This window comes from Ranitomeya imitator, chromosome 2 (genome assembly GCF_032444005.1).
Source record: "Ranitomeya imitator isolate aRanImi1 chromosome 2, aRanImi1.pri, whole genome shotgun sequence".
In the NCBI taxonomy this organism is placed as follows: Eukaryota; Metazoa; Chordata; class Amphibia; order Anura; family Dendrobatidae; genus Ranitomeya; species Ranitomeya imitator.
Genome location: NC_091283.1, coordinates 696,840,565 through 696,864,053, shown reverse-complemented (window position 1 = coordinate 696,864,053; position 23,489 = coordinate 696,840,565). Strand labels below are relative to the sequence as shown.

The window sequence follows — 23,489 nt, the reverse complement described above, 5'->3', positions numbered from 1 at the left end:
AGCTTATAACTATCAAACAGAATACAATATGTCAAACCAAATAACAGAAGCCATAAGGCTAACAAGGTGGGTGCTGTGTCCCCCAATGAGTGGCTCGGAGAAAAGGATTTTACGGTGAGTACACAAAAATCCCTGTTTCACATTGGGGGACACAGGACCATGGGACGTCCTAATGCAGCCCCTGGGTGTGAAACAGCACACAACTGAAAAATCCCATGTACCATAGTCTACAGATATGTAACCACTGATTGCAGAATCTTTCTGCCAAGGGCCGCAACTGCAGAAGTATGAACATGAATATTTTTAGTGCTTCGCAAAAGTATGAGAAAATCTGCTGCCCAATTTTCTACTCCCGGGATGTGGACTGCTGAGATGACCAGGTAATTCCTCTCGGCCCATCGCAAGCTTGCTGCGGGTGCCCCCCTGACAGTTGATGTGTGCCACAGTCGTGATGTTGTCCAATTGAATCCGGATGGGGCGACCTGTCAAAAGATGATGAAACCACCGAAGGGCCAATCTGTTTGCTCGAAGACACTGATCGAGAGACGCGATTCCAGAGCGGACCAGCGCCCCTGGGCCGTGTGATGACGGAAGATCGCTCTACAATCTAGGAGACTGGCGTCGGTGGTCAACACCGGCCAACGTACTGGGAGAAAGGATTTTCCCTGATCCAGAGAAGACCTCACCATCCACCATCTGAGAAAGCCGGACCCGACGGTCCAGAGAAAACGGGTTTCTGTCCCAGGATGTCAGAAGTGCATGTTGCATGGGACGGAGGTGTAGCTGGGTGAAGGAAATCGACTCCATTGCAGCGACCATCTTGCCTAGCACTGTCATCCCGAACCGAATGGAGTGAGGGACAGATCGGGAGAGCATCGGTGCTCCCTGTTGTAACGCCACGACTTTTCCTGGAGGAAGGATCACCAACCCCCCGAGAAGTGTCTACGATCATGCCTAAGAAGGGTATCTGCTGAGCTGGTACCGGCAACGATTTGTCTAAGTTGATCATCCAACCCAGGCGAGAAAGAGTATCCACCGTGATGCTTACGCAGTCTGCACAGGCCTGAAAAGATGGGCCTTTGATTAATAGGTCGACTAGGTATGATAGGACAACCATGCCCCGAGAATGAACATGACTGCCGCCATGACCTTGGTGAACACCTTTGGGGGCGGTGGGAGGCCAAAGGGCAAAGCCGTGCACTGGAAGTGTTCGTCGTGAATCACGAAACATAGGAATCTTTGGTGAGGTGGAAAAATCAGGATATGGAGATAAGCATCCCGGATGTCAATGGATGCGAGAAACTCCCCCTTCTGCTTTGAGGTGATGACCGAGAGAAGGGACTCCATTCGGAAGTGACTAGCGGTGAGCGAATATACTCGTTGCTCGGCTTTTCCCGAGCATGCTCAGGTGGTCTCCGAGTATTTGTGACTGCTCGGAGATTTAGTTTTTGTTGACGCAGCTGCATGATTTACAGCTACTACCCAGCCTTAGTACATGTGGGGGTTGCCTGGTTGCTAGGGAATCCCCACATGTAATCAAGCTGTCTAGTAGCCACAAATCATGCAGCTGAGGCAAGGAAAACTAACTCTCCGAGCACTAGCTAATACTCGGAGCTCACCCGAGCAACGAGTATATTCGCTCATCACTAGAAGTGACGAACTCCGACGAATTTGTTTAACAGTTTAGATCCAGTAGGGCACACTGTTCCGTCCTTTTTTGAAATCACGTACAGGTTCAAGAAAAACCCTTTGAACCTTTCTTCTTGGGGCAACGGAATGATGACTCCGTTATTGCAGAGTGTGTCTATGGCTTGGTAGAAAGCCGTCGCCCACGATTCTGTTTTGGGGGAACGAGACAGCAAAAAACGTGTGGGCGGGGAAGAAGAAAACTTTAGATTGTATCTGGAAGACACCAGGTCACTGACCCATCTGTCGTGAACGACCGACAGCCAGGCCTGACGGAACAAAAGCAGACGGCCGCCTACTTTGCTGGTGTCCGTTGGATACCGGAAGGAGTCATTGCGCAGAGAATCTGTGGGATCTGGATCCCTTGGATCTAGACCAGAGGTGTCAAACTGCATTCCTCGAGGGCCGCAAACAGGTCATGTTTTCAGGATTTCCTTGTATTGCACAGGTGATAATTTAATCACCTGCACAGAATGATTCCAGCACCTTGTGCAATACAAGGAAATACTGAAAACATGACCTGTTTGCGGCCCTCGAGGAATGCAGTTTGACACCTCTGATCTAGACAGTTTTGGCCTTCTTTTCCATGAGGGATTGGATCTATGAGACCTGGGAGCCCCTGTCTTTACGCGGAGGACACCCTGAACCAGAAGAAGTGTAGAGGGCGTAGAGGGCCAGCTCGTGTTGCCGCTAACAGTCCGGAACCAGGTCTGCTGTTGACTTCGAAAAGGCCGGCTGGGCTTTCGCTGGGAAAGGAATTTACTTTTCCTTCCAGTAGCATTGGAGATAAGTTGATCTAGTTTCTCTCCAAATAGGCGACCGCTCTGGTAAGGCAGAGAGGTTAGGGACTTTTTTGAAGTGGAATCCGCATGCCACTCTGAGCCATAATGCCCTCCTGATGGGGATGCCATTTGCTGCTGCCAACTCAGCGCAATCGGCTGCGTCAAGAGAAGCGTGTACCACGTAATCGCCCGCACAGGAAATCTGACTAGCTAGGCTCGCTGCCTCAGGAGGCAGTTTACTTTCTTGAATGAATTTAGAAAGGTCCTCTGCCAAAGCAGCCATAGCTTTAGCCACCCATGTCGTAGCAAAGGATGGAGAAAGTGCAGAGCCAGAGGCTTCAAAGACTGATCGAGTAAGATTTTTAATCTGACGGTCAATGGGATTTTTAATCGATGAGCCATCAGATAGGGATAAGAGAGTTTTTGATGAGAGGCGCAATATTGGAGGATCTACTGACGGGGACTCTATACAGCCCTTTCTTAGATCAGGAGCAAAGGGATATCTTGTTTCAAGGGGCTTCTGCCCAGTAAAATGTTTGTCCGGCCAATTCCTATGTCTCTGAAGAATGTCCGTAAACTCGGGGTGATTGACCAACACCCTATGGGGACGTTTAGGTCTTTTGAAGGACACCGCGTGTCATCTGCTATAGCGGAAGGGAAGTGTCTTCCTCCACCCTCAGAGTCTTGTTGTCTGCCTCGATGAGGGCATCTACCGTCTCCTGATACACTGAGTCCGGGTCTATGGAGACGTCCGACTCGTATTCTGAGTCGTGTTCGCTATGAACCCCTTCAGAGGGGGAGCGGGAAATTGGACTCAAGGACCCAGAAGCATGAGAGTGGGGAGGTCGTGGTATGGGTCCGCTTCCTAGATTCTTGTGCGGATCTTGCTAGGGGACGACCTCTGCTAGCTAATGGTTCCCGTACAGAAGGGGAGCTTTTTGTGCCAGGTAGAAGGGCACCCTGACTTGAGGAGGGGTCCCGAATAGACTATTGCCTGCACCAGACAAGACATAGACTGTGCCAGAGACGTAGCCCACTCAGAGGGACTACGTGCACTAGGGTCAGCATTAGTGGAGGGCTCCTGAACGCATGTCGGGTCACAGGCTGAGCAGAAAGGGGTATTATGGCACCGGGTAAGGCTACTTTCACACTAGCGTCGGAATCTCCCCGTCGCAATGCGTCGGGGAGATTCCGACGCTAGCGTTTAACGCATTGCACAACGGAGGCAGCGGATGCATTTCTCCGGCGCATCCGCTGCCCCATTGTAAGGTGCAGGGAGGTGGGGGCGGAGTTCCGGCCGCGCATGCGCGGTCGGAAAAAGCGGTTCGTCAGGAGCAAAAAACGTTACATGTAGCGTTTTTTGCTCCCGACGGTCCACAGGAGCACGACGCATCCGTCGCACGACGGATGCAACGTGTGGCAATCCGTCGCAATGCGTCGTCAATACAAGTCTATGGGGAAAAAACGCATCCTGCAAGCACTTTTGCAGGATGCGTTTTTTCTGCAAAACGACGCATTGCGGCGGATTGCAGTTAACGCTAGTGTGAAAGTACCCTAATGAAGAATTGAAAGTGGTACATGAGGCAAAAAACACTGTTTTGTTAGCCTTCCTTGTTTTACACCAGTGTTTCTCAACTTCAGTCCTCAAGACCCCACAACAGGTCATGTTTTCAGTATTTCCTTTGTATTGCATAGACGATGGAATTAATGCTTGAGCAGGTGATGAAATTATCACCTGTGCAATACTGAAAACATGACCTGTTGTGGGGTCTTGAGGACTGGAGTTGAGAAACACTGCTTTAGACTGTGACATAGTGTACCCTTGATACCCCACTGTACTCAGGGAAGCGTACTGCAGAGAAGGGGTAAAGCTCAGTTTTGTAGCTTACCCAGGTCTGGTGTCTTGTGCCTCCAAGGATGATGTCCCTTGTCCCCGCTCTTTCTGCTGTTCCTGCCCGCTCTGCTGTGCCAGATACCGCAATGAAAAACGCAACCACAAGCTCTCAGGTGCTGCAGTGCAGATGTAGCAGAGCCCTAAAGGTGCTGTGCTTCTTAGGCCACTTAATCCACCATCCCTTTGATAGGGAGGGACAGACTGCCTCCTTCCTTCCATCATCCGCTTTCTGTCAGTGGTGATTCAGTGGGGGCTGCATGGAGGCCAATGGGGGGGCCTCTCTACATCCCATGGGTTCAATCCCTAGGGATGGGTCAGGGCTATTATCCGGCTGTAGCCTGGCTCCGGAAGGGGATACATGGAGGCGACACCGTGTTCCCGCCCGTTGGTGGTGAGGGGAGATCGGGACCCTTAGGGAACTGTCGCCCCTAAAGCAAGCCCAGGCATGGCAAAGAAACAGTGCAGGAGGGGGTAAGGGGAGGCGACACTCAGGGTTCCCGCCTGTTGATGATTCAGGGAGATCGGCCGCTGAAGAGGTCCGTTGCCCCTTCGTTTCGTGAAGGAAAAAACGTAAAAATATTGAAAATGTAAAAAATAAAATAATAACGTTGGGGTCTGAAACCCAGACCCAAGTGCCTCCTACGAACACTAAGCAAGAACTGGTTCGATTACAGCCAGCATGAGGGTGTATACTGCAGAGGCGGAGATAATTTTGTTCAAGTTCTTAGTGTCCCCCTAGTGGCAGGCAGCATAACACCTATGGTCCTGTGTCCCCAATGAAGCAAAGGAGAAATAGCACTGAATCATGAACAGTGCGGTGGACATTCAATGCAGTCTTCATTCATTACCAAGAGCTGCTGTTACATTTTTAAATTTTCTAACCGTGACTATGGTTAAAGCAAGGCTTATAAAACAGTTACATCAAAGATAAAAACATATACATATCGGTAATTAAAGCTTTTTTTCTTTGATGCCACAATTTAATAAGCCACATACTATACATATACACACCAACATATAACTTTTTATAGTTTTGTTTTTTTTGCAGAAAGCAAAACATAAAACTAGAAGGTCAAAGCGTAAACTAAACTTATAACAGTTATCTACTCAAATTACATTTTCTGTGCTTGGGTGATAAGGGGTTTAATACTGGATTGATAGAAGAAGAGTCTTGTGGAGGAACAATTCGGGGGCTAGGCTGAGCAAAAACACTACCACAGGTATACGAGCAAAGAATGTCCAGTTCACACACTCGTCAGTTTCTGAAGAACTAATAGACCTAATAAACTCTTTGTAAAAATAATTCCAGCAGTCTTATACAGGGAAAAGTTATCAATCGGCATGTGGTTGTTCAAACTCACCTGTCTGCAAAAACATAAGGATGTGATGTCTGCCATGACAAAGGGCGAAATTTCATCACAGAAATGAACCTCCCCAAATTATGTATTTCTTGCTTCTGATATTCAGAATACACCATTCCAGACAGGTAGAAAAGCTTTGCACCCTGGAAAAGAAAGATCAGCGATTGTCAGCCCAACAACATACGGTACGTCACATATAACATGTATAGAAAAAGAATTGATTTAAGGCAGCAAATGAGGTGTGACTCTCAGCGAAATAGTGAGGACACGTGCACATAGGTTGTTTTTTTTTTTTTTTTGAAGCATTCAACAATTATGAATTTTAAACACCTTAACACTCCACAATGAATATATACATCATGAGCCATGTCAGGATATTGAGAGTGGGCTCAGCACTATTGATGCAAGAACGTGCTCAGATAATATGTTAGACAGCCACGAAACGTGGGGATTCGTTAGGTAATTCCTGCATGTGTTGCAGCTGTCTAAGAGCCGCCAGACATGCAGCCGCGGGGACTCGAACATATTATATTATCCGAGCACACCCAAGATACTCTGACAGCCAAGCATGTTCGCTCATCACTGCTCAGCAGCTCACAAACCAGATGCCAGCTAGATTTAAAAAAAAAAAAAAAAAAAAAAAAAAAAAAACATGAAATGGTAAAATTCCACCATTGTTTTTTGGGTTTTATTTTTAGGACATTAATTACTGGTATGCAATTAAAAAATGCACATGACAGACTGATTATCCAGGTCAGTACAATTAAGGAGCTGCCAAGCATTCCAAACGTCGTAAAAAAAAAAAAAAAATAAAAAAAAATCCTCCTTTCGGGCGTTTTTTTTTTTGTTTTGAAAAGTTTATGACGCAATTTGTAAGAATTTTTTTCTTTTGATTGGACATGGCTTAATTTGAAGTGGACGTAAAGAAGTGAAAAGCACTATTTTTTTTTTACATCATATGTTTTTAAAACACTGAAGTGGAAAAAAAAGCTTAAATAACGCATCAATTGAAAACAAAGTTGTCTTACAATAGAAATTAATAGGAAGAGTCTTTCAAGTGTTTAAGGGACTGTTGGAGTGCGTTTTGGAGTGGAATTGCCTTAAAAAAAAAAAAAAAAAGCAACACCACTCAGTCTGCACAAAGGCTTATGCCAAGTGTGATGGTCTGAAAGGCTGCATGTGAACAGGCCTGTATTAAATCAATTCACTTGTTCATGATTTGGCAGTGCTGCCAATTTTTTACAATGGTAATTATGGATGGAGCACCTGATAGACTTCTGTCCAGAACCTATGCTTTAGCCTCTTCTTGACCTTGCGCAGCTGCTTATTATTCTTGAATGAGTCTAGATGGGTCAAGACCCCCATTATTTTGGGAAAGCCATGGACTTGGCAGATATTCAGGAACTCAAAGGTCTCCATTTCAAAACCAAAGCTAGCGTCTATGAGCATCAGAACCTAAATGAGAAGAAAAATGGTTACATAGATTAGAACATGACTGGTAATCACCACAGGCACTGTGAGCAGAAATTAGTGTCAGATAGTGTAGGAACAAGCCTCACTGACAGAAGGAATGGCATCACATAGTTAGACACAACTTAGACATACATTTCCAGAAGGAATACCAGCAGTGTTTCCCAAGCCCCCTACACATGTCTTCAGGAGCTCCTTAGTATTGCACAGGTGAGAGATCCTGTGCCAGGTTCTGATGCCTTAATAACTCCATTACCTGTGGAATACTAGAAATCCGGAAAACAAGACAGGCTGGAGGCTGTGAGAACGGGAGTTTACGAAGCACTATCAGAACGACAATGCAGAGTTCATCAAAAAAATGCTCTCATATCAATAGTTTATGGGAGAATTCAGCAAGGAATAGCACGAAAGCTATGGAAAATCATTAACTTTAAGGCTCCTAAGGCCACATTCACACGTTCAGTATTGGGTCAGTTTTTTATATTATTATTTTATTTTTATTATTATACATTTTTATAGCGCCATTTATTCCATGGCGCTTTACATGTGAATACGGGGCAAATATAGACAAATACATTAAACATGAGCAGATAACAAGGCACACGAGTACATAAGGAGGGAGGACCCTGCCCGCGAGGGCTCACAGTCTGCAGGGGGTGGGTGAGGATACACTAGGAGAGGGAAGAGCTGGCTGTACGGCTGTTCAGTAGGTTGCAGTAGGTTACAAATATCAGTATTTGTAAGCCAAAACCAGGAGTGGGTATTAAATACAGAAGTGGTGACGTGTGTGTGTGCCCACATAGTGTTTTCGCAATGCGTTAGACTGCGTTACATGGCGGCATAGCACGCTGTAAAGCAGTCTGTTAAAGGTGCTATTAACACTGTGTGACAAACTTTTTACTATTGATGCAGCATCAATAGTAAAAAGGTATACGGTAATGTTAAAAATAATAAAAAAAAAAAAAAAATGGGGCTATTCTCACCCTTCGGCGTCCATATATGTGTGTGCATGTAAAAAAAAAAAAAAAAAAAAAAAAAATTATATATATATATACACACGTTTCCCCATTCACTGGTGGCTGGGTGATCGCTCAGGAGTAAAGCTTAATATTTATTGCGCTAACAGAGCTACCCCAGCTAAACACACTCATTACCAAGTCACAGGATAGGTGATAAATGTAAGGTGGCTGCGACCCCACCAATCACTAGAATGCCATTCGTCCTTACGGCATAACCACTGCAGTTGGAAGATGAATGATGCTTTGATTACACATGATGCCCAGCTGCTGCCATCGGTACAGTAGGCTATGTTTCCACGGTCCAGAATGGCAGCGCTTTGGACACAGCAGTTACCTGCTCCGTCCAAAGCGTGGGTGGCTTTTGTACATGCGGTGATTCTGCATCTGCTTATTGACCACATGCGGAATCACCGCATCCTATACATAGGACTGTGCCATTTATCTTGTGGAGGAGACTGAGCGTCTCTGCAAGATAAATAGACATGCTGCGGTCTATAAGGTTGCGTCGCATGTGCGTATACGCAGGTCTGCCATTTGCGTCTTTGAACGCATAGTGGAGATGGGATTTCATAAAATCCCATCCACTATGCTGTAACATCTGGCCGCTGAGGATTGGACGCTGCAGCTGTACAATCCGCAGCAAATACTGAACGTGGAAACATACCCCAAGAGTCAAACTAGAGCATAATTAACGTGATAGAAAATCCAGCAATATTTCACCAACTGCGTTAGTCTGAATTCCTTGTATAGAAAGCCTATAAAATGACCTCCAAGAATCACTTACCAAGTCAGCAACTTTAGCCAAATCAATCATTGAATTGATATCACTGCCGCATTCAATAATGGTCAGACGTCGTTTCTTTCCTATGTTTGAAAGAATAGAAGATGAACATTTCACATAATCAACACTGCCACAGACAACAACACCCCTAAAAGCCGAGCTACTACAACTCAGCGGGGCGCTGTAGATTTGTCACCGCCTGGTGTAAAGGCAGACTCAAAGCAGGCAAATATCACCTATAAGTGGACAGCATTGTAAGGCAAATTAATTAGGTTATCCATCTTATGTAGAATCATAACATCTTTAACTCCCTAATCCCTGAGCCTGTTTTCACCTTCATAACCAGTCAATTTTTTTACAATTCTGACAAGTGTCACTTTATGAAATAACTCTGGAACGCTTCAATGGATCCCATTGATACCGAGATCATTTTTTGTGACTCATTGTACACTTCCTGTTAGTGGTAAATTTAGGAAGATTTTTTTTGTGTGTTTGAGAAAACGTCGGAATTTGGGCAAAAATTAGGCAGTTTTCAACTAATTCATCTAGGGATGCAGTGATCATAGTGATCATGCAGTGATCATACTGACACCACATGTGCCTCACAGAACGTTATACCATTGGGCAGTGAAGAAAGAATAATTATATGTTTACCCTAAAATGTTGTTTTAGATCCTAATTTTAAGTTTTTCTAAGGGCTTATAGGAAAAACCTCAGTTTGTGGTTAATATAAATAAAGAGTACGCCAATACCCTACACGTAAATCAGGAGATACTTTTCAGGCACAGTGCAAAGCTCAGAAGGCAAAGAGCGCCAGATTTCACTTATGGTTTGCAGGTGCCATGGCCCACTGGTAGTGCCCATGAGATGCCAGAGCAGCAGTACCCCCCATAAGTGACCCCATTTTACAAACTACACCTCTCAATGAATTCACCTAGGGGTGCTGTGATCATATTGACACTACGGATGTGTCACAGAATTTTAGACCATCGGGCAGCGAAGAAACAATAATTACATTTTTACAAAAAAAAAATTTGTTTTAGTCCCAGATTTTACATTTTCACACGCGGAAATGGGTAAAAATGGCACCAAAATGTGTCCCACAATTTCTACTGAACGTGGAGATATGATGAAAAAGCATAGGTTTGTTTTTTTCTCTTTTTTTTATTTTTTTATTTTTTATGGTGTTCACTGAAGTGGTTAGCTAGTGTGACAGATTTATAGATCAAGTAGTTCCAGACGTGTCAATACCAAATATGTGTACTTTTGTTTATTTTTGCATCAATATATCCATTTATTGGTATACCGTATATACTCGAGTATAAGCCGAGATTTTCAGCCCAAATTTTTGGGCTGAAAGTGCCCCTCTCGGCTTATACTCGAGTCATGGTCGGCGGTGGGGTCGGCGGGTGAGGGGGAGAGAGCGTGTCGCATACTCACCTAGTCCCCGCGCTCCTGGCGCTCCCCCTGCCCGTCCCACGGTCTTCGGTGCCGCAGCTCTTCCCCTGTTCAGCGGTCACATGGTACCGCTCATTAAAGTTATGAATATGGACTCCACTCCCATAGGGGTGGAGCCGCATATTCATTTCTCTAATGAGCGGTAACGGTGACCGCTGACAGAGGAACAGGCTGCGGCACCCGGAGACTAGCTGTCCGGGGGAAGGAGCCAGGGACGCCGGGAGAAGGCAAGTAAGTCATAGTTACCTGTCCGCGTTCCACACGCCGGGAGCCGCTCCGTCTTCGCGTCCTCTTGCAGTGACTGTTCAGGTCAGAGGGCGCGATGACGTACTAGTGTGCGCCGCCCTCTGCCTGAACAGTCAGTGCGGAGAGACGCCGAGACAGGACGCTGAGGAGCTGCAGGCAGCAAGAGAGGCGAGTATGTAGTTTTTTTTTATTGCAGCAGCATTATATATTGCACAGATTTATATGGAGCATCTATGGGGCGATAATGAACGGTGCAGAGCATTCTATATGGGGCAGCTTTATGTGGAGCATCTATGCGGCCATACTGAACGGTGCAGAGCATTATATATGGCACAGCTTTATGTGGAGCATCTATGCGGCCATACTGAACGGTGCAGAGCATTATATATGGCACAGCTTTATGTGGAGCATCTATGGGGCCATACTGAACGGTGCAGAGCATTATATATGGCACAGCTTTATGTGGAGCATCTATGGGGCCATACTGAACGGTGCATAGCATTATCTATGGGGCCATACTGAACGGTGCAGAGCATTCTATATGGCACAGCTTTATGTGGAGCATCTATGGGGCCATACTGAACGGTGCAGAGCATTATATATGGCACAGCTTTATGTGGAGCATCTATGGGGCCATACTGAACGGTGCATAGCATTATCTATGGGGCCATACTGAACGGTGCAGAGCATTCTATATGGCACAGCTTTATGTGGAGCATCTATGGGGCCATACTGAACGGTGCAGAGCATTCTATATGGCACAGCTTTATGTGGAGCATCTACGGGGCCATAATGAACGGTGCAGAGCATTATATATGGCACAGCTTTATATGGAGCATCTATGGGGCCATACTGAACGGTGCAGAGCATGATATATGCATTCTATATGGCACAGCTTTATATGGAGCATCTTATGGGGCAATAATGAACGGTATGGAGCATCTATTTTTATTTTTGAAATTCACCGGTAGCTGCTGCATTTTCCACCCTAGGCTTATACTCGAGTCAATAAATTTTCCCAGTTTTTTGTGGCAGAATTAGGGGGTCGGCTTATACTCGAGTATATACGGTATTTGTTTTTCATTTTTTTATTATTATTTTGCCTTTTTTTAATATATTTCTGCAATATATTTTACTCTATGGGATTTTAAACTTCTCTTACTCTTATTGCTGGTATAATATCAGTATTACACTGATAGAAACCCCTCAGTCCATGCTCCTGGCATGGTCTAAATAGGCCATCGCTGGCAAACCCGAAAGGTTGTCAGGACGAACATCAGGCCCTCACGCTGCCATCGTGGGGAAGCAGATCCCGTTTTCTAAATGTTGCAATATTTAGGAAGGTAAATAGCTGGGGGCGGTGGAGGCATTGATCGTGCTTGCACAGCTCCTGTGCTATGCACAATCGCCATGATGTACCTATTCGTCATTGGTCCGGAACTCCTAACCCACCATGAAATATAAGTACATCAAATGTCGTGAAGGGGTTAAAGAAATAACACATGTAAGCGATATTTAAAAAATAAACAAAAAAATCAATAAAATGTCTCAGGCAGATTTGAACTAACACACACATCTAAGAGCCAAAATCTATATAAATGTATATTCCCAAGGTAAACAAAAACTAACCACCATTCTCTATGAGAAATTCTGCAGCAGAAGCATTTTTATGGTACGTGCCCACGATCAGGAGTTGCTGCGGTTTGGACGCTGCGTATTTATGCAGCATCAAAACAGATAGGCCAGATGTGACAGCATAGTGAATGGGATTTCTAGAAATCCCTTCCTCTATGCCTGTATGTGAGCCTGTGGATCACCCGCGACAATGAAATGTGGCGCGTCTATCAGCACCGCAGTATGTCTATTTCTCTTGCAATGACCCTGGTGTCCGCAACAGAAGTTTCATCAATAGAACGTATTGGCTGAGGTAAATCTACACGGTTTAGTAAATACATGCAGATTTACCTGCATTTAATGAAAGGCAGCGCTTTGAACGTAGCGAACAGGCCAAGTCCAAAGCGCTGCTACATTCGGCTCGTGGGTACATGGCCTTAAAAGTAACAACTCTTACCAGAGACGATAGTGACAGGTCCACGGATCTCTGTGAGTTTCTGCTTGGTAAAATTTTTTATCAAGCAACGAATCAGAGTGCTCTTTCCAACTTTTGGGGGTCCAACAACTACTACGACAACAGGAGGTGGCTCTAGAGGAGTACGATCAACCACTGGTATATGATGCTTTTTTGTCTTGAGATCCTGCGTTCTATGGTGATAAACAAATGTGACTACATGAAAGTAATAATAATATAAAAACGATACATAAGAATTGTACAATCACGGGAAGCTATACAGTTGTTGTTTAAAGTCGTTGTAGACTAATAAAATGGGTCCATAGTGGTCTTAAAACACAAATCCGCGCTCGCTGATCAGCTGCAGCGGTCACTTGATGTGCCCAGCAGAGAAATTGACATATTGCAGATAAAAAATAAAAAAATAAAAATCAGTGTGGGCATAAGATTTCAATAAATCCCATCCACTTTACTGGAACTGTAAGGGTACCGTCACACTATACCATTTCGATCGCTACGACGGTACGATTCGTGACGTTCCAGCGATATCGTTACGATATCGCTGTGTCTGACACGCAGCAGCGATCAGGGATCCTGCTGAGAATCGTACGTCGTAGCAGATCGTTTAGAACTTTCTTTCATCGCTGGATCTCCCGCTGTCATCGCTAGATCGGTGTGTGTGACACCGATCTAGCGATGCAATCCAGCGATGCGTTCGCTTGTAACCAGGGTAAACATCGGGTAACTAAGCGCAGGACCGCGCTTAGTAACCCGATGTTTACCCTGGTTATAAGCGTAAAACTAAAAAAAAACAAACAGCACATACTTACATTCTGGTGTCCGTCAGGTCCCTTGCCGTCTGCTTCCCGCACTGTGACTGCCGGCCGTAAAGTGAAAGCAGAGCACAGCGGCTGTGCTTTCACTTTCACTTTACGGCCGGCAGTCAGTGAGTGCGGGAAGCAGACGGCAAGGGACCTGACGGACACCAGAATGTAAGTATGTGCTGTTTGTTTTTTTTTAGTTTTACGCTTGTAACCAGGGTAAACATCGGGTTACTAAGCGCGGTCCTGCGCTTAGTTACCCGATGTTTACCCTGGTTACCCAGGGACCTCGGCATCGTTGGTCGCTGGAGAGCTGTCTGTGTGACAGCTCCCCAGCGACCACACTACGATTTACCTACGATCACGGCCAGGTCATATTGCTGGTCGCGATCGTAGGTAAATCGTATAGTGTGACGGTACCCTAAAGATGCTGTGAAAGCTTAGCTTTAGGGTGCCCTCATATCAGCGAGTACAATGTTAGGAAACCTCGCATTGTACTTGCCACAATGGGATTCATTTAGGCATTGCTCATCTGCTATTTTTTCCTCATCTGGAATTTGGGTGAGGAAAGATTTGCAGCATTTTGCATACGGCTGCACAAAACACCCGAGACTCAGCAATGAAAGCCAGTGGGTGAGAGAAAAAAAAAAAAACGCAAGGCACATGGACCATGCGTGTGTTGTAAGATATTTACCACACATCTCATAGGAAACCCAACATTTCAACAGCCAAGTACAGTAAATTCCCAGAGTGAACCGTCGGAATAGAAATATAGATAGAAAAAAAAAATGGCATGGGGTCTCCCATATTTTGTCTTTAACCAGCTGAAGGAAAGCCAACAGCAGCTGGGGGCTGATGTTTATAGTCTGTGAAGTGGCTAATATACATGGAGCTTCCCAGGCTATTAATATCAGCTTGCCGCTGTCTACTTAGCCTTTACTGGCTAGTAACAAGAGACGAACACCCCCAAAAATTATGTGGGGTCCCCCCTATTATTAATAATATTTTATTTATATAGCACCAACATATAACTAGCAAATGCTAGCCAGACAGCTGTGGGCTGATATCAATAGCCTAGGAAGGGGCCATAGATATTGCACCCCACTTAAAGAAAGTCAGCCCCCAGGCGCCCCAGAAATAGTGGATCCATTACCTCAGCTCTTCTCAATTGCGCTGGTGCAGTGGAAAGTGGGGTAATAGTATTGAGATTGATGTCAGCTTTCTTATGGCTGCTGACATCAAGTCCAGGGGTTAGTTATAGAGGGGTATCTATAAGACACCCCCATTACTAACCCCATAGTCAAATGTAGTAAAGTCAAAAAGAGTAAAGTCCTTTATTTTAAATAAAAACTCCCCAATGCTCTTTTATCCATTTGCTAATATAAAAAAAATTTAAAAAAGCAAAGAATTCCACACCTGCCCACCGATAATCCATATGTCCCGCAATGAGCACAATACAGCTACATCTGACGCATTGCGGAGTGGTAACAGAAAATGTCACCGCTCAGACCAGCATCCAAGAGACGCTGAGCGGAAGAACGCAGCTTCAGTGCCGAGCGCTGACATCAGTAAGATTACTTGAGTTCATAGCCGATGAACTCCAGTCACATCACTGATGTCACCACGCACTGTACTATTATAAATCTCACTGACATTTCTATCTATATATAACATTGCTTTTTGTTCAAAAACCTATCTCAGGGTATGTGCACACATCAGGATTTCTTGCAGAAATTTTCCTGACAAAAACCGGACATTTCTGCCAGAAATCCGCACGCATTTTTACAGCGATTTTACCGCGATTTTGACGCGTTTTTGGTGCTTTTTTTCCCCAAATGCATAGAATTGCGGGAAAAACGCAGAAAATCCGCAAAAATAATAAACATGCTCATTTTTTTACCGCGATGCGTTTTTTTCGCGGAAAAAACAGGATTTTTGGTTGCTTACCGTAAAATCTGTTTCTCGGAGCCTTCATTGGGGGACACAGGAACCATGGGTGTATGCTGCTGCCACTAGGAGGCTGACACTATGCAAATAAAAAGTTAGCTCCTCCTCTGCAGTATACACCCTACCGACAGGAAGTAGGATATTCAGTTAGTGAGAAAGCAGTAGGAGAAGCAACGTGTAAAAGAGGAATAATAATAAACTTTATTCACATAGCGCCAACAAATTCTACGGCGCTCCATAGATTAACAGTTTCAAACACTCGAAGAGTGTTCAAAGAACTCAAACGTATACAGTAAACAGAGCTGTTCAACTTGGGAGGGTGCTGTGTCCCCCAATGAAGGCTCCGAGAAACAGATTTTACGGTAAGCAACCAAAAATCCTGTTTTCTCTATCGCCTTTCATTGGGGGACACAGGAACCATGGGACGTCCCAAAGCAGTCCCTGGGGTGGGAAAAACCGACTTCCATCAGGTCCGAGGACTCACCACTGCCGCCTGCAGGATCCTTCTGCCCAGGCTGGAGTCCGCCGTAGTTCGGCGAAACGTGTGGATGGAAGACCAGGTGCCGCTTGCAAAGCCGTCAGCGATAACCCTGTGATGTACCGCACTGGAAGCGCCGACTGCCCGGGTAGAGTGAGCCTTTATCTCAGGAGGGGGCACTCTTGTTCTTGACCCGGTAAAGCTTCCAAAATTGCCGATCTGATAGAGCGAGCAATAGTCGCCATTGCCGATCTGATAGAGCGAGCAATAGTCGCCTTGGAAGTCGGCAGGCCTCTACGCACGCCATCAGGGATGGCGAAAAGAGAATCCATTTTTCGGAAAACGGCTGTGCTAGCCAGGGAGATCCTCACTGCCCTGACGAGGCCCAGCCTGTTCAACGATCACTCCAGAGGATGAATCGGAGCTGGACAAAAGGAAAGGTATAACGATGTCCTCGTTGAGGTGGAAAGATGAAAAACCACCTCGAGAAAGGAAGGAAGGCAGAGGCCTGGGACCACCTTGTCCTGGTTTAAAATCAAAAAAGGAGGTCGGCAAGAAGCGGCCGCCAACTCAAAAACGCGGCGGATCAAAAAGATGGACCTGAGAAAAGTCACCTTCCGAGATAGAACTGACAGGGAAAACTCCCTGAGAGGCTCAAAGGGGGGAACCCCTAAGCACAACCAATCCAACCTATAAATCCCATGAATCCACAGAGGCCCTGTACGGAGGGACAGCGTGGGCTACTCCTTGAAGGGAGGTCTTAACCTGTGGCTGAGAAGATAACATCTTCTGAAAGGGAAGAAGAGCGCAGGAACCTGGTCCTTTAGGGAACTAAGAGCGAAGCCCGAATCCAGCCCTGCCTGAAGGAAAACCAAATGGAAGGCAGGGAAAAAGGACATAGGTGAAAAGTGGTTGGACTCGCATCAACGAAAGTAAGCCTTCCAGGTACGATAGTAGATCCTGGAAGAAGACAAAGGCTTCCCAGCCTGGATTATAGAGTGACTCATCTGGGCCGAAAGGCCGGACGCTCTTAGAACTGTGGAGTCCACAGCCACGCCGTTAAACTGAGCGACCGATAATTCGGGTGGCAGATCGGACCCTGAGACAGCAGATCGGGTCCGCCCGGAAGACACCAGGGGTGTCCGCGGAAGATTGGCGATGTCTGCAAACTAAGACCTCCTTGGCCAATCCGGGACGATCAGAATGACCGGCACCCATCCAGCCTTGATCTTTTTCGACAGCTTGGAAAGCAAGGGAAGGCGTGGGAACCGATAGGGGAGCCCGAACTGCGACCGAGGAATGGCCAGAGAGACAACACCACTGAGAGGATCACGGGACCCTGGGCCGACCCGAGGGACCTCCTGTTCAATGGGGACGCCATGAGGTCCACCTCTGGAGTCCCCCATCGAAGAGCAATCCGATAGGAAACCTCCTGAAGTACCATTCCCCTGCCGCGAGGCCCTCGCGGCCGTGGAAGTCGGCGGCCTAAATGTCCACGCCGGGGACATGCACTGCGGAGCTCACCAGGACCGTTGCCTCTGTCCAAAGGAGGGTCCTGGAATCTCGGCCGAGGCCAGCAAACGCCGAGTCCACCCCTGGTGGTAGACATATGCACTGCTGTGTCATTGTCTGTCTGGATTCGAATTGGCAGGCTGCTGAGAATCCTTACCCAGTGAAGGAAAGACAGAAAAGATGATCCGGGACTCGAGGACATTGATCGGCAAAGGAGGCTCCTGCACCGACCAACAACCCTGAAAGAACAGGAGACAAAGCCCCGCGCCTCCGCGAGCGGACGGGCGTCCGTCGTCACCACCTGCCAGGGAACTGGAAGGAAGGATATGCTGTGAAGGATCTACTCTGGGATAAGAGAAGTGACCTCGGCCACCAGTCGAGGAACCATTTGACCTGGGAGAAAGCCGGATCGGACGATGCAGGGAGAAGACAGACCTGTACCCTGCGATAAAATAGCCTGCTGAAGAAGTCTTGAAAGAAACGGGCGAAGGGCAAACTGCTTCCGATGTTGCAACCAAACCTCCTTAGGGCCGAGAACCCTGGAGCAAGCGAACTTCCTGACAAAGGAGGGATATCCTGTCCTCGGGAAGGAAGACTCTGGTCCGACAAGTGTCGAAGAACATGCCCAGAGATACGAGACGCTGAACAAGACGGAACTTCTTCCTGTTGATGAGCCACCCGCAACGGTTAGAATGTCGGAAAAGATGGATAGACTTTCGGGAGCCTGAAACCGAAATTCCTGAGCCTCCATGAAAGTGATTACTGAACGAGGGAATATCATCCTGAAGTGTCTCCGACGAAACTTCCTGTACAGCAAATGGAGATCCGGACTGGGACGAACCTTGCTGTCCTCTGTCAGTACAGAAAGATTCGAAGAGAAGCCTGTGAACCGATGAACCATTCCTGTTCTGGGACGGGAACGTTTACCCCAGATTTAAGGAGGGAAACAATGGCTGTAAAGAAACCCGGGACTAGAGCGGGGTCTCTTGGAGGTTGGGATTTGAAGAAAACGATCCCAGGACCGTGAAATGAAGATTTTGTATCTAGAGGATACAAGTGCCCTGGCCCATGCGCCCTCTACTGAGGAGACCCAGACGTCCCTGAGGAACAGGAGACGGTTGCCCGGTCTGAGAAACGGGCTGGGGCCTAGTCGTGGGTCATGCCTAGGTGGAACTTCCAGTCCTGGACCTGGAGAATCCACCTTAGGAGTAGCAGGCACGCCAGGAAAGAGTGAGTCGAAGAATACCTTCTTCTATCTAACGTGCCAGAGGCCTCTGCTATTGCGAAGAGGAATCTGATGCCGCAAAACTACGAAAAAGGTCAAAAAGACCGAAGTAGCCGCCTAAGGGGAAGTAGGCGAGGTCTGGAGAAGGGGACTGGTGCCGCCAGTGTCGTCCTTAATAAATTTGGTCCAGCTTGGAACCGAAAAGGACGTGAACCCTGAAAAGGCAGGCTCGTAAGGGACTTCTTTGATGACTCTTGAGCCAAACAGTGCGACAGCTGGCAACAACATTACTGGACGCCTGTGCGGCAGAAGACGCGACGTCCAGGGCACAAATTATTCCCCGGCGTGAGAAATCTGGGAGGCAAGTTCCGCCAGCCGACCTGATGGAGCTCCAGCTTGAATGCCCCAACGGAGTTGTTTAGCCCCTCGGATACAGACTTCGAAACCCAAGTGGAAGCCCAAGCTGGGCATTGGGATGATTCGGCAGTTTTGAGAGCCGACTTCACGAAGGATTCCATGATCCTATCGATGGAATCTTTCAGAGCCGCCCACCGGACAGCGTAAGGACTGTGTTGGTGGCAAGTTTAGCAGCCGACGGATCCACAGGGGGAGAGGTCGTTCTCTAATGCCTCTCATTCCGGTTGGCAATGAGATCCGGAGGAAAGAGATATGAGACTCCAAGACTGTCTCTTTGAGAACGTCTGGTCGAATTCGCTCTTTCTCTGGACAGAAGCTCCTTGAATTCAGGATGAGGAGCAAATACCTTGGGAGGTAGCTTGGACCGTCTAAACGAAACCGCCTGATCTGCAGGTTTCGTAGAGGAATCTTTGATGCCACAGGTCTGATTGGTCGCTCCAATGAGGCTTTGAACCATATCCCTCATGTTAGCGATTTGGTTCGAATCCGGCCGCAAATTATCCTCCGAAGGCGTATCAGAGAATGCCTCGCCTGACTCAGGGGAGGAGGATCGGGAGGACGCCGACTGCAGAGGAGGACCGAGTGTCGAGATGGAGCGAGAAGAGGACTCAGACTGGCATTCCTGTCTGGACCTTTTTCAGCTAGCCTTGGAGGGCTCGGACGGAGCTTTCAGCGACCCGGTGGCTACTGCGGGGGTCTGCAGGGGTAACCGATCCAGCACGGACACCAGGGTTGAGACACCCGTGTTAGATTGGCCACCGATTGAGACGGAGAGGAGGCCCAGCCTGGGACTGGGGAATCACTCTCGGGCGGATCGGCTGGGGGATCCTGGGCGGTGGGCACAATCGGGTTGCTGCAGGAGTAGGAAGACGAAAATGGCCCCCTTTTTTGCCCGAGTGGATAGAGGGCAGGGGGGGGTGGGGGCAGAGGGGAGTGTCGGTCTGCAGAGCAGAACTACTCACGGTAGACGAAAAACGGGATCCGGAGGACGCTGTTCGGCTTGATAGGATGGGCCTCCGGTAAGAAGTCGTCTTTTAGGCAGGAGGGTGATATGAGCTCCTGCTGCAAATTGGACCGATCTGCGGATGTGACCGCGGTATGGGCTCCTGAGATGTGGCGACGGATGAGAGGTGCATGTAAAGGAGTCCCAAGATGGCGCCAGTGGGCGGAGAGAAGGCGGGCCGCAGTGAAAATGTCGGGCGGGAGAAAAGCCCGCCCGATGAGAGAAGAAAGGGGGAGGAGTCCGGCACCGGAAGTAGGCCCAGGCAGAAGCCGGGGCCTAAATTAGCGATCGGTGCCGGCATGGAAGGGCCGCAGCGGTGAACAGTGCGCCGCAGAAAGCGATAGGTGAGCGGCCGCCTACAGCGGCGAGAGTAGCGCAGCCGCCGGTCCAAAGCGGTGAGGCGGTCTGGCAAGCCGCCACGCTGAGGGAGGATGCGCGGCGCTGTAAGCGGCCAGAGGGACGCAGCTGCAGGGGGCCCGATTAGCGATGCGGCGGCCGTGCTGAAAAGAAATGAACAGCCGCATACAGCGGCCGGAGCAGGGAAGCCGCAGCGATGCGGCGGCTGGTAAGCCGCCGCGCTGAAAGGAAATGAACGGCCGCATACAGCGGCCGGAGCAGGGGAGCCACTGAGGGCCGCGCTAAAGCTGGGGCTGGATAGAGGGCAGGGGGGGGGGGGGGAAGCCTGCATGACCCGAGGCGGGAATGTCCCCCCCTGAGCACGGCCACGCAGATAGCGTGCCCGGACAAGAAGCGGCGCGGTGTTCCGTAAAGGCAGCCGCGCCGGGACAGGGAGGCCGCATCCACGGAAGTGGCGCGGCTGAAAAGAGATGCGATTCGCATCAGAAAACCCCTAAATAGGAACCCCCTTTTTAGGATCCAGGGAAGCCACAGGGTGGGGAGGGAAAATACTCACCTAAACATCCCCCGCCGGTACTAACCTGGAAGGAATGAGACGTCCACGGAGCTGATGGACGTCCTCGTCTCCTCCGACCGACAGACTCTGGTGGGCGAGTGGGTGGGGGACGGAGCCAGGACCGGACTTCTAAGCACGCTTGTGTGCTAGGATCTTGGTCCTGGTGAGGGATCTATGAGGATACGGGGTGGCAGTACACGCCGTACTCATAGTCCACATTGTGGGACTACAGGTGTGACTGTTCACCCTGTATCCCTCCGGAAAAACCTGAAAGGAAACGACGCACATTGAGGTAGATAAGGGTCTAATGAAAGACCCGTGTCCACCTCCTACTGACACTAAGCTAAACTGAATATCCTACTTCCTGTCGGTAGGGTGTATACTGCAGAGGAGGAGCTAACTTTTTATTTGCATAGTGTCAGCCTCCTAGTGGCAGCAGCATACACCCATGGTTCCTGTGTCCCCCAATGAAAGGCGATAGAGAAAAACGCATCCATGTGCACAAAACATGCAGAATGCATTCTAAATGATAGAATGCATAATGTATGCGTTTTTAATGAGTTTTTATACCGTTTTTAGCGCGAAAAAAACGCGAAAAAACCTGAACGTGTGCACATGGACTCAAAATTACAGAATTACTGTATGTAAAAGTGGATATTAAAACTGCATTGCATAGGGATGCTAGGTGAGAGAACATGAATACTCACATAGCACTAGCTTTGCCTATGGATGCAAGGTGAGAAAAAAAAAATGCATGACACTCGCCAACTTTTCTGGCGGAGAGTCTCAGCTACTTTTTATACGCAGATGTGAGCGTGCCCTTATAGACACTATGCCCGCACCCACTGATGAGCTGTTGACCTTCCCTCCGGAGATCCTTGATCATCCAGCAAATCATGGCAGCTGCAGCACATATGCAGCAGGGTCCTAGTACATGAGGTAGTCAGGACTTAGGGATTCTCCTCCATTCTAGCAACATGGGACTAATCTGCGGCTTTTTCTGGCTTATTTCCTTTACCTGTGGAAGGTTCGGGCCATGCGCACAGCAGACTTCACGGTAAAAGCCTTGGGATTTCTCTTCCTGGCATCTTCCTCGGTGCCAGTAGTTCCACCCTCTTCTTGCTGACGCTTTCGTTTCTTGTTGGCTTTCGCGCCACTGTTTTTCTTCCGGTGTTTCTTTTGCTCTTTTTCCTCCATTTTTTGTATATTTATTGGTGTTTAGATGTCTGATGAATAGAAAGAGGTTCTAAAGTAGATGAGACCGCTGTACAGAAAGGGATCAGGCTCCGTTCACACCTCCGCTTCGGAATTCCACTCCTCAGTTCTGTCCTAGGAAGAGAGAAACTGAACTTATTCAGAAAGCAAAAAGCGGTCACATACCAAAAATAAGTGAAAGCAAAAAGCATCATATTAGCTATAGCAGCGCTGCAGCCAGTCAGTGATCTCCGGGTTCGCTGAGCTCAGTGACTGGCTGCAGACAAGAAGACACCAGGAGCGCAGGAGATTCAGTGCTGGACCTGGGGAGGGGGGTGGAGCGGCTTGTTCTAGCTAATCAGCTGCTGGGTCCTGGGGTTCTCTGACATTGCGGAGTCATCACACCTCACAATGACTGTATGAGCAGGACGCCCCCTCACAACCATCTCCTACTGAGGCCGCGCTGCCAGAGACACACAAGCAGAGACTACCCGCCACAGACGCCCGTTCTCTCAGGACCCGAGTTGAACGCTGCGACTTCTAGTACTCCCGCAGCGCACTACAGTCCCATGTGGCCTGTCACACACCGTACGCTCCCTGGCAGCAGTTTATCGCTCACTTACATCAATTGTGAACATCCCCGGCTGTGAACCACACTAGTCTGCACTCACAAGGGCCACATGGTCACCGCTTCCGCCGGAAGTATCCGCCGCTGCGCAGACACGTCTGGAAACAGCTCCAAAGCGGAACCAATGTGTACGGAAGATGTTAACGTGTATGGGCTCCTGCTAGACGTGACGTCGGCCGGTCAAGCGTCTCAGTGGTCATGTGATCGCCTTGGGGAAGTGTGGCAGTGTGCGGCGCGTTATAAGCTTGTGAGGAGAATGTGAGCACATGGGGACCTATGGGAGGTGTGTGGTGGGGATAGTATGGGAGAGATTCAGAGTGCATAGAGTGGGGCGCTGTGAGGGGATTTTCAGAGTATATATGGGGGAATCTATGGGTTGGTGTCTGTGAGGGGATTTGCAGTGTATATATTGGGGGGATCTGTGAGGGGATTAGAGTGTATATAGTGGGGGGATCTGCAGAGTGTATATAGTGAGGGGATTTTCAGAGTATATGGGGGTAATTTATGGGGGGGTCTGAGGGGATGTGCAGAGTATATAGTGGGGGGATCTGCAGTGTGTATATAGAGGGAGTCTGTGAGGGGTTTT

General features: G+C 48.1%; 1 protein-coding gene across 3 annotated transcripts in view; it reads right to left on the bottom strand.

The window, feature by feature from the left end:
• Positions 1-23,007, bottom strand: part of BMS1 (BMS1 ribosome biogenesis factor) — a 94,615-nt gene extending 71,608 nt beyond the window's left edge. For 2 of the 3 annotated variants that reach the window (XM_069753105.1, XM_069753107.1), the window contains exons 1-6: positions 22,899-23,007; positions 22,100-22,410; positions 12,769-12,959; positions 8,997-9,076; positions 6,990-7,178; positions 5,724-5,866 (exon numbers count right to left, since the gene is read on the bottom strand). In XM_069753105.1, the coding sequence (XP_069609206.1) occupies positions 5,724-5,866; positions 6,990-7,178; positions 8,997-9,076; positions 12,769-12,959; positions 22,100-22,278 (782 nt within the window). In that variant the 5' untranslated portion in view covers positions 22,279-22,410; positions 22,899-23,007. The remainder of the gene's footprint in view (positions 1-5,723; positions 5,867-6,989; positions 7,179-8,996; positions 9,077-12,768; positions 12,960-22,099; positions 22,411-22,898) is intronic. The other variant, XM_069753106.1, reaches the window with a different exon arrangement.
• Between the last annotated feature and the right edge of the window lie 482 nt (positions 23,008-23,489).